Genomic DNA, 14,562 nt, shown 5'->3' on the forward strand with positions numbered 1-14,562 from the left:
CTCATGTTTAAATTTAATGGAAAAGGGCTGAGTAGTCAACCAAAGGCAGAGGAGAAATTAAAGACAGTGTCACTCATTCTCACAAATATTCTGATCGGAGTAATAGAGGGCGGTGGGATTCCAATGTAAATGATATTCATATGCAGAGCTTTCAGACATCACAAAGAGTGGTTTCGCCATTAATTTTTATGGTAGCTAACAGTCTTTTGCATATTCAATACACTCAAATTTTATGAGTAGGATATGTGGGCCATGAAAGATGACTTACTAAAGCTACCTCTTCCTCACTAAAGCTACCAACTGCTAACTCTTTATCCTCATCTAATTTGAAGTAGCTCTATGAGGAAACCTCCAGCAAAATAACAGAGGAATCAAATAGGAATTCTTTCTTCTAGTTTTATAGATTAATATTCTGCCATATTCTGCAAGATGTAATACAAATCCAATTTGCTCTGTTTTGCAAGCTAAACAAAATAAAATAGAAGCTCACACCTGAAATTTGGTACTACTGAACAAAAGATTCCCTCTAATGTTAACTTGGTTCTTAGCCTTCTTCTGCATAAATGCACCATGGACTAAGAAGCTGACTTATAAATTCAAATTTAACTGTAAATTAGTTTGCTATTATATAGCACATTTTGATATCTAGTTCTTAAAGGAGCAGATAATAAGTGAGGTTCCAGTGAATGACAGAATTGTAATTTAAAAGCAATGAAATATTAAGGAGCTTTGAAACCTATTGAAATTATTTAAAAGTTACGTGTTAGTCTTTTCTACGAAGGCAGCAGTGTTGAAAAGGACAGTCTCTGACCCAGCAGTCCAGAGCTGCACGAAGCCTCTACCACTTCCTTGTCACAGGACATGAGCACGATGTTTAATCTCAGCTGCCTCAGCTATAAAATCTTGAGCGTGATGGTGAGGTCCAAATGAAAGTATGAATCCAAAAGGCTTAATCGAACTCCTGCCCCCAATGTGCCTCAGTGTGTGTGAAATCATTAGGATTATAATTGCGATGATTATCAGCATTTTCTTACTTCAAGCTCTAGGTTTCGAAATTCCAGCAGCTCATTCTGGTCTCTGGCATCCTGTAGTTCCTGTTGTAACCGGTGATTTTCTGCCTCTTGCTTTTCTATCTAATAAAGTAAATCCTAAAGTTAGATGAGCATTGTTAAAAGCAACTACAGTTTAGCAAAGCAAGCATGGACAGCGTTCATTTACTCAGTGAGTAATCATCTAGACCATGAAAAATATTCCTAAGGACATGTAAACAAAATCAGTCTTCGGCTTTCTTTCTAGCTATTCTTAGATTGGCTTTTTTTGAGCCACAGAGAAAAAAAAATGCTAGAAATCCATGTCCCCGGGCTTGAAGTCCAGGGCTTCTGTGAATACTGATCTGAGCATACTCACTGTGCCCTCACAGAGGGCAGAACAGGGCATTAGAACCAGAGCTAAGGGTGAAAATAAGGAGGATTGACACTTCTCATTTCTGGAGATGGCAAAGAAATACTTTTTTAAAAACAGTTTGCAATCTATAGAAAAGTTTGCTGAATCTGATTACCTAGGATAAAGTCAAACTCCTTAATTTGAAATTCAGGACGCTGATAATGTGGTCACCACCTAGCTTTACAGCTTGAAGTGTCATTGTCATCCCTATACACTCCCACACACACATCCACATGTGGTCATGCATACACAGAAATCTAGAAATTCTTATCTACTCTGTGGACAGACTAGTCAGGAGCTTTCTATGTACTCATCCCTCTGCCGAAAAAGGACTCCCTACATTCTTTTCTATCTGCAGAAGTGTTCCATTTCCTTCCCAAGTCTACCCATCCAGAAGCAATACCTCCTCCTTTGGTTTTCCTCTAAGACTTCCTTAGAAGACCTCCAATGTAACCTGATGCAGCATGGAATTAAGTTGGTTGTATACAAATGTGTCTTCCCTGTAGATAAGTCTTTTTCTGAATCATCTTTAGATTTTAGGAGACCAGAAAATTTTTATGAACTGCAGTTAGTTTTGGATTTCCTTTGACATTAGTTGTGTGTGCTGGTGCTATGTACAGTGACAACTTAAAGTCTTGAATTTAGAAATATAAATGATATAAACACTTGAATTTAGAAATATGTTGTTTTGAGAGGCAGGATGGATAGATGGATGGATGGATAGATAGGTAGATACAAAGAATGTTCCCTATATGCTGGTTCATTCCCCAATTTTGCACAATGGCTAGGACTGGGCTAGGCCGAAGTATGGAGCTGGGAACCCAATCCAGGTCTGCCATACGGGTGTTGGAAACAGCTCAAGCCATCACTGCTGCTCTCCAGGGTCTGCGTTAGCAGGAAGTTGGAATCAGGAGCCAGAGCCATTTACTCAACCCAGGAATTTGTATATGACATGTGAGAGTCTGAACCACCAGGCGAAATGCCTGCCCCAAGGTGTGTGTGTGCATGCGTGTGCGTGTGTGTGTGTGTTTCAATAACAGAATGATCTTGTGTGTGTGTTTTAATAACAGAATGATCTTACTTGTCAAAAGTATATGTTTGAAATATAATGTTCCACTTGATTATTCTTTCTGTTCTCCATTTGTTCTTAGAAGCTTCCCAAAAATTATTCTTGGCTTCCCAAAAATAAAAAGGAAAGGAAATCAGAAGCTATAGAAGGGGGTCTATTTTTTATTATAAAGAGATGAAATAAAGCTTATTATTGGATGTCTCTGAGACTAATAGGCAAATAAAGGTGGGAAAATAGAAATTGTGACAACAGTGTGGTCAACTCAAGTGTTTTTTTCTTTTTAATTTATTTTAATTAGGTAATTTTGGTCTAATGAACTTTCATATGTTTTTAAAAGTTACTCGGATTGTAAAGGAGATTCTACTCCCTAGAATGTTGTATGGGTCAGGGATGCAATATTTGAGGATACTGCTGGTTTTGGCGATTAGTGAAGCTCTTGGATCAGTGATTCTCAGATTACAATTCATAGAACAGGACCAATGTCAAAGAAGTTTCTTTATATCTGTGTGTCAAAGAAAATGTAAGATTATTTTATAATCTCTTACTAAGTTTGTGAAAAGTGAATTCCAAAGGAGAAGCCACCTTTGAAATTAAAATGTTCTCTGCTATATTTACTCATTCCAACTCAAAAGTCTGTGTTCAGCTAACCAAAACTAATTATGTCTGCTGGGCCTACACCACACTGTGCACGTGGGTTTGTTGACTGATCTCCTGGATGCACTATTTTGTGCCTCAGATGCATTTCAAAACATTCCAAGATTAGCAAAAGATCAAAAGTGGGATTACAGTGAGAAGGCATAATGGCTTGTGGCATGGTTTTGTAGTCATATTCTCTCACTTCTTCGAACAAAGTAACAAGTGCTACCTATTCATAGTGTTTTCTGGAGCATGGACAACCATGTAGGACGTGTGCATCTGTGTATATCTATGGACCTTATCTCTACCGTGTATGTATGTATATAGACATATTTGGAAAACAGATCGGCTTGTCTCAGGGATCGCATCTTTCAGGTCTGCACGACGCCCAGCACAGAGCCATGCACACACGTGCCATTGACGTGATGGTGATGGCGGTGACAGGGATGCAGTGGAGCAGGCAGCAGAGGACAGAGCAGCGCCAGAGAAGCCTCCCCTTGCCCTGGCCCCTGTGCCACTCCTGAGAACACCCCCTGCTGCTCCTGGATCTCATTTTCTCCTCTGCCCCACTAGGGTGGTGCGCCCAACATACCTTTTCTAAAAGCTCCTGGTTTCTCTTAATGAAAAGTTGTTTATCTTCTACCCAGTGTGAATCCTGTTTGACAAAGAATATCGCGCAGTCAGCATTTCAGAGTGGCGGGAAAGAGCATGTGTCGTCAAACCACCTTGCCAGAGCTGTCCTCTTTCCAACCCATTTGTTTGCCTGCCACCGACTGGTAAGTGACGCCCACCCCTGCCAGCTCCTTCTCCAAAGACACTGGGGCCAAAGGTGCCAGGAAAACCTCCGCTCCCTTCTCGTCACCACTCACTACCTCTACCCTTTTCCGTATGAATAATCCAGGACCAGCCTTCTGGGGACTCAGAAGTGACCACACAGGCAAGAAGTGAAAAAGGTCAGAATGCACAGAGGCTAGGGACATATGGATGGAGAACATTAAAATGCAGAGCCGTAAATGGAGAGGAGAGGCAGAGAATGCAGCTGCAGGGGTGGGCCTTGGTCTCGGCACTTTGATGACAATCCTGGGCTATTTGGACAGAGTTTCTCTCTCTTGCCCAGCCTCATTCACTATTGTGACGGGGTTCACACTCTGGCCAGAAAAACACCAGGGATAGAAATAGAGGGTGGAACACCCTGACACAGTTGGGGGAAGGTCACTGTGGAGAGCCAAGCCATGTCCTGGATGCAGCCCATGCACGGGGTCGGGGGGAGCTAGAAGAAAGTCCACTGAATTGTCTCCAACTGCTTTTTGCAGAAAAGCTAGCAACCAGAAGCCTACCTGCCCTTTCTGAGCCAGAGTCGCTTCCAGATCTTCAATTTTGGCTTTATACCTCTGCACCTCTGCTTGGAGCTGTTCTTGAGCCTGGTGAATAAAATTCCAGACAACAACAATGGTCAGTCAACATTTTTTTTTCCTCTCATGTTCCTCAACTAGAAATCGATAAGTGAGAGGAAGAAAAAATAATTTTCTATGGCATAATAATCTTTCTAAACCATCTTCATGATTTAAATGCTTGCTTAAAATTCCCCATGGCTCCCTTTATGGCCAGGTGAATGTTAAAACTCCTTAGCCTGGCATCCAAGAACTCCCATTCGCTATCTAGTCCTTTCCTACTACTCAACACAGATTCTACCCCTTATCTGCCGATGAAATCCTTGTTTCCTAAATATGCCTTGTACCTCTCCACATCTCTATCTGAATGGAAAGCCTTGTACCATCTGGTCTTTTCATTATATCACTGCCAATTTTGTGATCTACATCTAAATCTAAATCAATCTCTATCTCAATCTACCACCCATCTGTCTACCTATCATGGGGAATTTGTGTTGTGAGCACACATATGTGCTTTTCAATGGCTATGGACACGGATCCTGAAAAGAATCACCTTGTTATATTACACTGTTTAGTCTACTTTTTTGTTTTTAGATTATCTTTTCTTCCATGTACCATCAAATTTTCAGTGAAAAATTGGGCTTTTTTTGTTTGTTGTCTTCTTGTACACATATATTTTCATTATTGTCTCATGATAAGGATAGACTCATTTGTATAAAGTTAAACACACAAGCAATAATAAATATCTTCTAATTTTCATTATGAGGAATATTTCTTTGGACTATTAAATATTATATTTACCTTTATCAAGTAAAAAGTCTATGTTAAATTTTGCTAGTATATTTTAACCTTAAATTGGCACTGATTAGGGGCCAGCTTTGTGGCATAGAGGGTTAAACCTCTGCCTGCAGTACTGGCATCCCATATGAGTGCCTGTTCAAGTCCTGGCTGTTCCACTTTTGATCCAGTTCCCTGCTAATGCTCCTAAGACAGCAGCAGAAGACAGCCCAAGTGCTTGGGCTTCTGCACCACATGGGAGACCCAGAAGAAGCTCTTGGCTCTGGGCTTCAGTTTAGCCCAGCTCCAGCCATTGCAGCCATTTGAGGGAGTAAACCAGTGGATGGAAGATATTTCTCTCTTTTTCTTTCCTTTTTTCTCTGTATCTCTGCCACTCAATTTCAAAAAAATAAATAAATCTTTAAAAAGGCACTGATTATAACTGATTTTTCCTTATAGCAAAGTGAGATTGTTTTCATCGGTTCTCTTTCATCTATATTATCTATTTTTGCACTTCTACATTCTTTGAGTTTACTTGTTGTTCTTTTTCCAACATCTCGATTTCTTTTAGAGTACTTTGTTAGAAAGGTCAGTTTTTGGCTTTAATGGTAAGAGATAATCCTAAACCTTTTATCAGATGGGAGAATCAGATGAGAAAGGGAGGACTGGTTTCTGCAATACCACCTCTCAAAAGCCAAACAAGGCGAACAAGGCCTGCCTACCAGGGGCAGGGCACATGCAGCCCTTGGGCCACAAAATTCAATTCATCTACAGCAGGATTTTTTTTTAAAAAGATTTATTTATTTATCTGAAAGTCAGAGTTACACCAAGAGAGAGAAGGAGAGGCAGAGAGAGAGGTCTTCCATCCACTGGTTAACTCCCCAATTGGCTGCAATGGCTGCAGCTGTGCTGATCCGAAGCCAGGAGCCAAGAGCTTCCGCCGGGTCTCCCACACAGGTGCAGGGGCCCAGGAACTTGGGCCATCTTCTACTTCTTTCCAAGGCCATGGCAGAGAGCTGGATTGGAAGTGGAGCATCTGGGACTCGAACTGGCGCCCATTATAGGTTGCCAGCACTGCAGGTGTCGACTTTACCCGCTACACCACAGCGCTGGCCCCAAGGCTGATTTTTAAATTGATACTTTTGATGGCCCATGAATGATGTTATAATCACCAAACGGCTCTTGACAGAACAAATGTTTCCCACCTCTGGAATGTTGATAAAATATATAATGAATATGGGTAGCGAAGAATCACAAATACTGCAGTATTGGCATCCACATGGATGCACACAGGTACATCCATTCACCCATTTCTGTGTTGGCTTGCCTCTCTATTCCAAATTACAGAGCTTCTGTGAATACTTTACTTTTATTTATTTAAAAAGAAGGGAGAGAGAAAGGGAGAGAGAGGTTTCATCTGCTGGTTCACTCCTCAAATGCCCAAAAAAGCTAGGGCTGGACCAGGCTGAAGATTGAGTCTGGAACGCAGTTCAGGCCTCCCATGTGGATGATGGGGACCCAGGTACTTAAGTCAACACCTGCTGCCTCCCAGAGGGTGCATTAGTATGAAGCTGGATTGTAAGTGGAGGTAGGGCTTGAACTCAGACTTCCAATATGGGATGTGGGTACCCCAAGTGGTGATTTAACCCACTGCACCGCAGTGACCACCCCCACAGTGTTTTCTGAGACATGTTTACCATGTATGTGTATGTGCCTGTGTTTACTTTCATGATACCACTTAAACACATGGAGCTGTAACATCTATCCTTTCCCAGTAAACAACTTACAGTACTTCCTTCAACACTCACCCATGTATTATAGACACTCCAGAAAAAAGGTGGGAGAATATCACTGGATGGTCATGCTCCCTCTTGTCTCATGTAAACTAAGCTATGAGGCACTTCCAGCATAGTGGGAATGACTTGAAAGCCTAGGTTCATATTCTAGCTTTGTGATGTCTGGTTTAACCTAAGTAAGCCAAATTTAACTTCTACTTAGCTATGATCTGTTTTGCAAAATGGAGATAATGATGGTACATAACTCATAGAATTGCTTTAGGATTACACAGGTAATATGAGGAGTCTTCAAAAAGTTCATGGAAGATGCATGTTATGAAAAAATAATGCACAGATTTCATTTTTTCTTTGCATCAGAATAACTTATTTTTAGTTCCATTTTTTCTTGAACTTTCTGAAGTATCTGAGTACATGTAAATTGCTCAGTACAATTCATGGAACAGGGCAAGCCTTAATAAATGTTAAATATTAGTAGCATATGTGCTTCCTTTTCTTTTCATTCATTTTCCTTGATTTTTTAATAGGCTTTTAAGAGGACTTTAATAATGGAAAGAATATCTGAGCTAGTATGAATTGAGCTGGAATCCCAGCTTACTAGTTGTGTGATCTTGGGTAATTCAATTAACCCGAGTCTCAAATTCTTCTTTTATAAAATATGTTTCTTACAGAGGATACACAGGGTTAATAGCTATTGGTTATATGGTATTGTCTGAGAGAACTCTTGGTAAGCTCTCAAATACAGTACTTTGCGCAGAAACTGGTAATCATTACTTTTGAAAGATAAAAGTTCTTTTTCCGAGTAAGAAATTTTAAAACTGGATTATCAAAATCCATTATTGTCTAGCTTTGAAAATGTAAGTTTTCAAACAGCAGAAACTATACACTCAACTACCTTTAAAGGAACAAAAGCATCGATCTAAGCTGGTTGGAATGTCTCTGGATGCAAGGTTTACTGACATGAAAGGGCTAACAGTTCAAAAGCTGCAGAGCAGGGAGGGCTGCCTCCTGATGGTTTTTGTGTTGATGGCCCTTTTATTGTGCCGCTGCTGCAAGCTAGTTCCGAGCACTCTCCAGAGATGCGCACTAACCTTCGCTTCTCGTTCAGCGTCAATGATACCTCCCGTCTGCTCCTGCAGGAGGGCATATGCTCTCTGGAGGGCCTGGTATTCTTTTGTCAATTGTCGAAATCGTAGCTCAGATTCTTCAGCTGCTAAGCCCTTGAGGTTAAAAACACAGCCAAAAAAAAAAAAATAGTGTTATATTCAAGACCAGCATTCACTATGAAACACTAACAAGTGTCCACTTCTAAAAGAGAAGTTAGAGAAGTACTTAACACTCTGTCTTATTTCTATTCAATTTTTTAATTGGAACAAGAGAGTGGGTGTGCTGAGGCTAGGCTCGGGCTGAGGCTGGGAGCTGGAAACACAAGCCACGTCTCCCACGTGGGTGGCAGGTACTTAGTTACTTGAGCCATCACTGCTATCTCCTAGGGTCTGCATTGACAGATGGCTGGAGCCAGGAGCTAGAACCAGGAATCCTGGGCATTCTGATACAAGACATGGGTATTATAAGTGCTAGAGTAAACTCCTGTTCCTTAATATTTAATTTTAAAATGTACCTATAGACATATGCACTATAATAATATAAAGATGGAAATTGCAAGATATGTAAGCATTTAATAAAAGAAGCATTTACTTATTTATACAGTTCTGACTATTACCAATTTTGGCCTGGGATGTCAACCTATTTTGGATTCAAATGAGTTTTTCCCAGATTTTGGATCTAAATTTGAGGAAACGGTTACACAGAGTTTTGCTCTCTTCTCTTTTCAGTGCATTGATATTCAACAACTTGTTTCCCAGATGAATTACAAAAAACTGGTTTGCAGTTTTAGGTTTTAAATTTCAGGGCATAACACAGTCACCAGAGAATTTTATGAAAATGCAAGAACTTGAATCAGGAGTTGTGTGGGAGAGTCAGGAATTCTCACTGCAACTGAGCCCCTGATCATTCTATTGATGGTGATCCACAGATTACACTTTACTAAACACTGCCTTAGACTTGTCCAAGAGTCTTGTGAACATATTCTTTGATTCTCACCTTCCGTAAATGAAGAATTTCAGAAATTAACTTTCATTTTGAAAGAAATCTTCAAGTTAAGAACTGAACAGTAAAGAAGTTTCTAAGAGGGTTACACAACATAGGAGAAATTATTTTTCAAGACAAAACAAAACCAAGAGTGGTATCAAAATTGGTCACTCTTATGCGATTACTTTGTATTGTTCATAATGAAATGGAAAATGACATGTTCTTTCTTTTAAAGGAAAGAGTCGGTGACAATAACATCCAGTTCTAGAGATGCGGACAAGCTTACTTCATCCAAGTCATCATCAGGAGTAGCTGGTGTGCGGTCTGTTCTAAATGAGGCCATGGATGATGTCTCTGAATCCATGGAGTCCTCATCATAGCCAATGAATGGGTCCAGAACAGGTCTCTAGATAGAGGAAATGTACATATTTACTGATACAACTAAAAGTGGAGAAAGTTGACAAATTAAAACAGTGCCAATTGGCATACATGTAAATGGAAAGGGTTATTTAATTAAATAGCAAGACTTGTTCAAGTGAATAATGAAAACACATTGCTGAGTTATAGGATGTGCATCAGACTGCAATATTACTCAGTAGGAGACATCAACTCACATTTATTGCTTGCTTATTTTTAGAGTATAACTCTCCAACTTGTCAGATGACCCTTTCCACATAAGACCTAGCGCCCTCTCTATTCAGAGAAACTTAAAACTCTTTTAGGTCAAGATCCACAACACAATCATTCTTTGACTTCTGAGAAATCTCAGGAGAAGAGATTTTCTTCAGCAAATAAAGCCCACGATGGACCACATTTTTGCAGGAAGATTCCCTGGCAAGGCTCAGCTCTCTGGCTGGCTGTGGCAATGCCTGCTAACCCACTTTTCTCATTACCTTAATTGGCTTGGAACTTCTTCTATGTTTTCTCCTACGGATGAGCTTTTCTCGGTCCTGCAAAACAGATGGAGTTTTCAAATCTAGAGTTGGTACATATTTCTTTATAGCTTATTTATTTTTTTGTAAAGACAGAATTGTTTCCCCTTAAGGCATTATATTTAAAATAAGACTAGGGGGTTGAGGGGGGATTAAATTTTGTCAACTTGTGGATATGTATTTTCAAAGTAAGAACATTTTATTTTTCTTGACAATGTATGTGGAGTCTCGCAAGTGCACCATTCCCCTCATCTGACTCCTCTGTTTTATACTTGAAAATCAACTAGCTTTTAAATAGCTATTTTCCTGAAAGCACTGTTCTTCCATTTTCCCAATCCCACAGTTAATTTAAATTTGTGTTAGAAAATATATTGTTTCAAAATACCATAAAACCTCATTCTTTTGAGTAATTTGTAAAGCATAGACAGCTGTCTTTTGACAGTTTTTGAATCCTTGCATGGACTTGCAGCCCCTGACAATGGACAGAGAACAAAGAATTGGTAGGTTGGAATGCACTGTTTCATTTGTTGCTATTGTTTTCAATTCTTTGGAAAACTCAATACCTAGAAATAGTAATAAATTTCTTGGTTCAATCCTGTTGTGAATGGAGATGTCGTGGGCATTTGGCATTTATCCACTAAAGTGCTCTATGTATTTACTGCACAAAATTAAACTGGCTGGAATAAGGAATAAGTGTTCTCTAAATAACATGCCTAAAGAGCCCCAAATTCTGTAACAAATTCACCGCTTTATCTCAGAATGTACAAAGGCAGGGAAGTTCCTGAGCTAATGAATCTTGTAGATTTATAGGTTATTATGATGTAGAATTGAAGTGAAAGATACGGCTCCAGACTACATTTGAAAAATAGTCTTGATTAAGCCAGTGATATTTAGGCTTTTTGATTTCTCACCCTTATAAGTAAACATATTTTGATCATGCAACCTCAGTATGTTTAACTTTTAAAATATATTAATTATGGGCCGGCGCCGTGGCTCACTAGGCTAATCCTCCGCCTAGCGGCGCCGGCACACCGGGTTCTAGTCCCGGTCGGGGCGCCGGATTCTGTCCCGGTTGCCCCTCTTCCAGGCCAGCCCTCTGCTGTGGCCAGGGAGTGCAGTGGAGGATGGCCCAGGTGCTTGGGCCCTGCACCCCATGGGAGACCAGGAAAAGCACCTGGCTCCTGGCTCCTGCCATCGGATCAGCGCGGTGCGCCGGCCGCAGCGCGCCGGCCGCGGCGGCCATTGGAGGGTGAACCAATGGCAAAAGGAAGACCTTTCTCTCTGTCTCTCTCTCTCACTGTCCACTCTTCCTGTCAAAAAAAAAAAATATATATATATATATTAATTATGTATTTACCTAGTCCTTCTAATCTTATATACACATTACAACACACACTCAACAAGGAATTGTTAAAAGGACAGACTTCAAAAAATTATACACAGAAGCTATACTTTTTCCATCTCTTGACAACAGTGAACCATCCTGCTCACCCTACTCTGGAGACTTCTGATAGAAAACCCATTGCTCATTCCTTCAGCTGTTAGGCCTTCGCTTCCTCTTGAAGTGAGAGTGACAAAAGATGTCATTCACAGAATAAAGACAGAGCGGTAAAGAAGAAAACCCCAAGACAACCAGAGTTTACAAATGGGAGTGATAACTGCTCTGTCTATTCAGTAGGTACTGAAGTAATCATCAGAAAAATCTGGCCTGGAACTTCCCTTCCATAAGGTAATTACGGTATTGCTGTCTATTCAACAAATGTTAATTAAATGGCATCAATGTACTAGATACTATATTAAGTGCTGGAAAATATTGGGATACGATCCTGTTATTCTAGGCAAAATATTTAATCTCTAAGTATCAGGATCCTGGTATACTGGAAGGCAGTTCAAACACATAGTCACTCTACCTACCCACTTATGTAATGCGCATTTGAAAGTTCTCCTAATGGGCTTCACAGTTATTATTTGCAACTAGATTAGATGACAAGGGATTATATTTGAAAAGGTATAAAGCAATTTAATAACATAAAATATCTTTGGGATACAGTCTCTTGAACATAATTATATATTGAACATTTGCACTTGGGCCTCTGGGAGTAATCCAAAATTATTTAAAACTTCCAGTGTGTGTTGATTTGCTGGCTTCTTGTCTTTGGGAACAGCTTAAAGTTTACAGATTGATCCAGACCTACCCTTGTGAGCTCATCAATAATGTTCTGTTGCTCAATGACCTGCAGTTTAAGAAACTCCGTCTCTTGTTCTTCATTGGCTTGGTCAAGGTCATTCAGAGATTTTAATTTCTTCAAAGGTGGATGGGAAGTTATTTTTTCTTTCTGGATTGGAAAAGAAGAAAATACAGGTAGAGTTTTTAAAAATCCCAAACCTTCACTGTTGGCAAAAAATATTAGTATAATATCTGTGAGATTCCATGTAAAAATGAGTGCTGTGCAGAATACAGACACACCGACTAAAACCCTTGAGTATATCTGATCTGCTATAATGCATTGAAATTGTTGGGGATTATCTGAAGATCTCTTTAACTGTATTAGAAGTCAGTTAAGGAGTACATTAGCATATCACTTGTTCATACATAATACAAGTGATGGTATCTGCCTCCCAACTACTACTAGATCCTTGCTGCTGAGGTGTTCCTGCTGTCAAGGTGTGTAAAGAGCATGTTAATGACATCTTTGAAGGAGGTTTCTGGGGCTGAGGAGTTTCTGAGCTTTTGGAGAGCATGTAGATTTCTGGAAACACTCCTATGGTTCTGCAAATTTAGAAACCCCGTAAACTTCAGAGCCAGCAGACTTCTCTTGCCTTCTTCCTTGCTTACATAAGGGGAAATCCAAATAGCATTGTATTTAGAAAATAAGCAGAGAAAAAAGTCAGGTGACTGGAGTAACCTAAGGAAGGGCGCTCCAGTTTTGCAGAGTCGCAATACAAACCATTTCTAAATTTTCCTTGGTAACGGCTTTCAGTTTTTCTTCCATGCGCTGCAAAGACACCATCAGTTCATCATTTCTCTTGGCGAGGCACTTGTTCCTTTCCAGGAGAGGTTTACATTGCTTTTCCGTTTCCCGCACGCGTTTTAACTGGGAAGAAATAAATGAAAAATTGTCTCCTGTGGTTGGGGGGTGGGATTTGGCACAGGGAGAATCAACTGGAGAGAGTGACCACCCCTCTATCACCACCTTTGCCTTCTGCACCATGTGTCTCAGGGCTGAACACTGACAGTGCAGTCCCTCATGGAATGGATCACTTACTTTGTTTCCTATTCCCTCTGATGGTTTTTCATCAGTCTTCAAACCCGCTATCAATCTATAACGTTAACAGGTGCTGCGGAGATACTGCTTATGGAAATGCTGAGGATAAAAGTCCTCCCTGTTGGATTGGCTTTCTCTCTAGCAGTTACTCCACTATGCTCAACTCTGAGCCCTGGACCTGGGATGACCTCTCATTGGCTGAGAGAGACAAAGTAGCTCATCCGTTTCACAGTCACTAGGCAATGCAACCAGGACCTGAATCCCATCCTGATGTCTCCAAAGCCTGCTCTGTCCCACAGAGATGTTGCTAGAATCCCCTGACTCACAATAAGCTTTATTTTGGGCAAAAATCCCATGAAATTTTTGAACTATATTGATGTTTATCTTTAAGAATATCCAATCCTCACCAAGCCTAAGTAAAGTATGATTGTATTACGACCACTCACAATCAAGAGGGACAATACGTACATTCTCATTTGCCTGGTCATTCTAAAGTAGACTGTTTCAACCTCTGTACCCTTGACATTTAGGCCCAGATATTTTTTGTTGTTAGGGGCATTCCTGTGTGCTGTAGGATGTTTTCCAATATCCCTGGCCTCTACCGACTAGATGTCAGTAACACCCTGCCAGTTGTGACAACCAGAGATGTCACCAGATTTTACCCAGATCACCTCTTGTTTAGAACCACTGATCTAAATTTATACTTGCTGTCTTGGAAGTAATTGTTAATAGTTCTACCTTTTGGCCGGCACCGTGGCTCAATAGGCTAATCCTCCACCTAGTGGCGCCGGCACACCAGGTTCTAGTCCCGGTCGGGGTGCCGGATTCTGTCCTGGTTGCCCCTCTTCCAGGCCAGCTCTCTGCTGTGGCCCGGGAAGGCAGTGGAGGATGGCCCAAGTGCTTGGGCCCTGCACCCCATGGGAGACCAAGAGAAGCACCTGGCTCCTGCCATCAGATCAGCGCGGTGCGCCGGCCACAGCTCGCCAGCCGTGGCAGCCATTGGAGGGTGAACCAACGGCAAAGGAAGACCTTTCTCTCTGTCTCTCTCTCACTGTCCACTCTGCCTGTCCAAAAAAAATAGTTCTACCTTTTACTCTCCAAAGTCTCTCGGTTAGATAATATATTTTATGATCATCCTATACATAACAGGTTTCCAAGTTGAAG

The 14,562-nt window shown here is 40.7% G+C and overlaps 1 protein-coding gene across 3 annotated transcripts in view; it reads right to left on the reverse strand.

Annotated features, from left to right (window-relative positions):
- Positions 1-14,562, reverse strand: part of JAKMIP2 (janus kinase and microtubule interacting protein 2) — a 200,710-nt gene that overhangs the window by 41,341 nt on the left and 144,807 nt on the right. For 2 of the 3 annotated variants that reach the window (XM_051844377.2, XM_002710292.4), the window contains exons 6-13: positions 13,081-13,227; positions 12,328-12,468; positions 10,094-10,150; positions 9,487-9,606; positions 8,201-8,329; positions 4,486-4,569; positions 3,741-3,803; positions 1,035-1,133 (exon numbers count right to left, since the gene is read on the reverse strand). In XM_051844377.2, coding sequence (XP_051700337.1) covers positions 1,035-1,133; positions 3,741-3,803; positions 4,486-4,569; positions 8,201-8,329; positions 9,487-9,606; positions 10,094-10,150; positions 12,328-12,468; positions 13,081-13,227 — 840 coding nt within the window. The remainder of the gene's footprint in view (positions 1-1,034; positions 1,134-3,740; positions 3,804-4,485; positions 4,570-8,200; positions 8,330-9,486; positions 9,607-10,093; positions 10,151-12,327; positions 12,469-13,080; positions 13,228-14,562) is intronic. The other variant, XM_008255199.3, reaches the window with a different exon arrangement.

Source organism: Oryctolagus cuniculus, chromosome 6, assembly GCF_964237555.1.
Source record: "Oryctolagus cuniculus chromosome 6, mOryCun1.1, whole genome shotgun sequence".
Lineage (NCBI taxonomy): Eukaryota > Metazoa > Chordata > Mammalia > Lagomorpha > Leporidae > Oryctolagus > Oryctolagus cuniculus.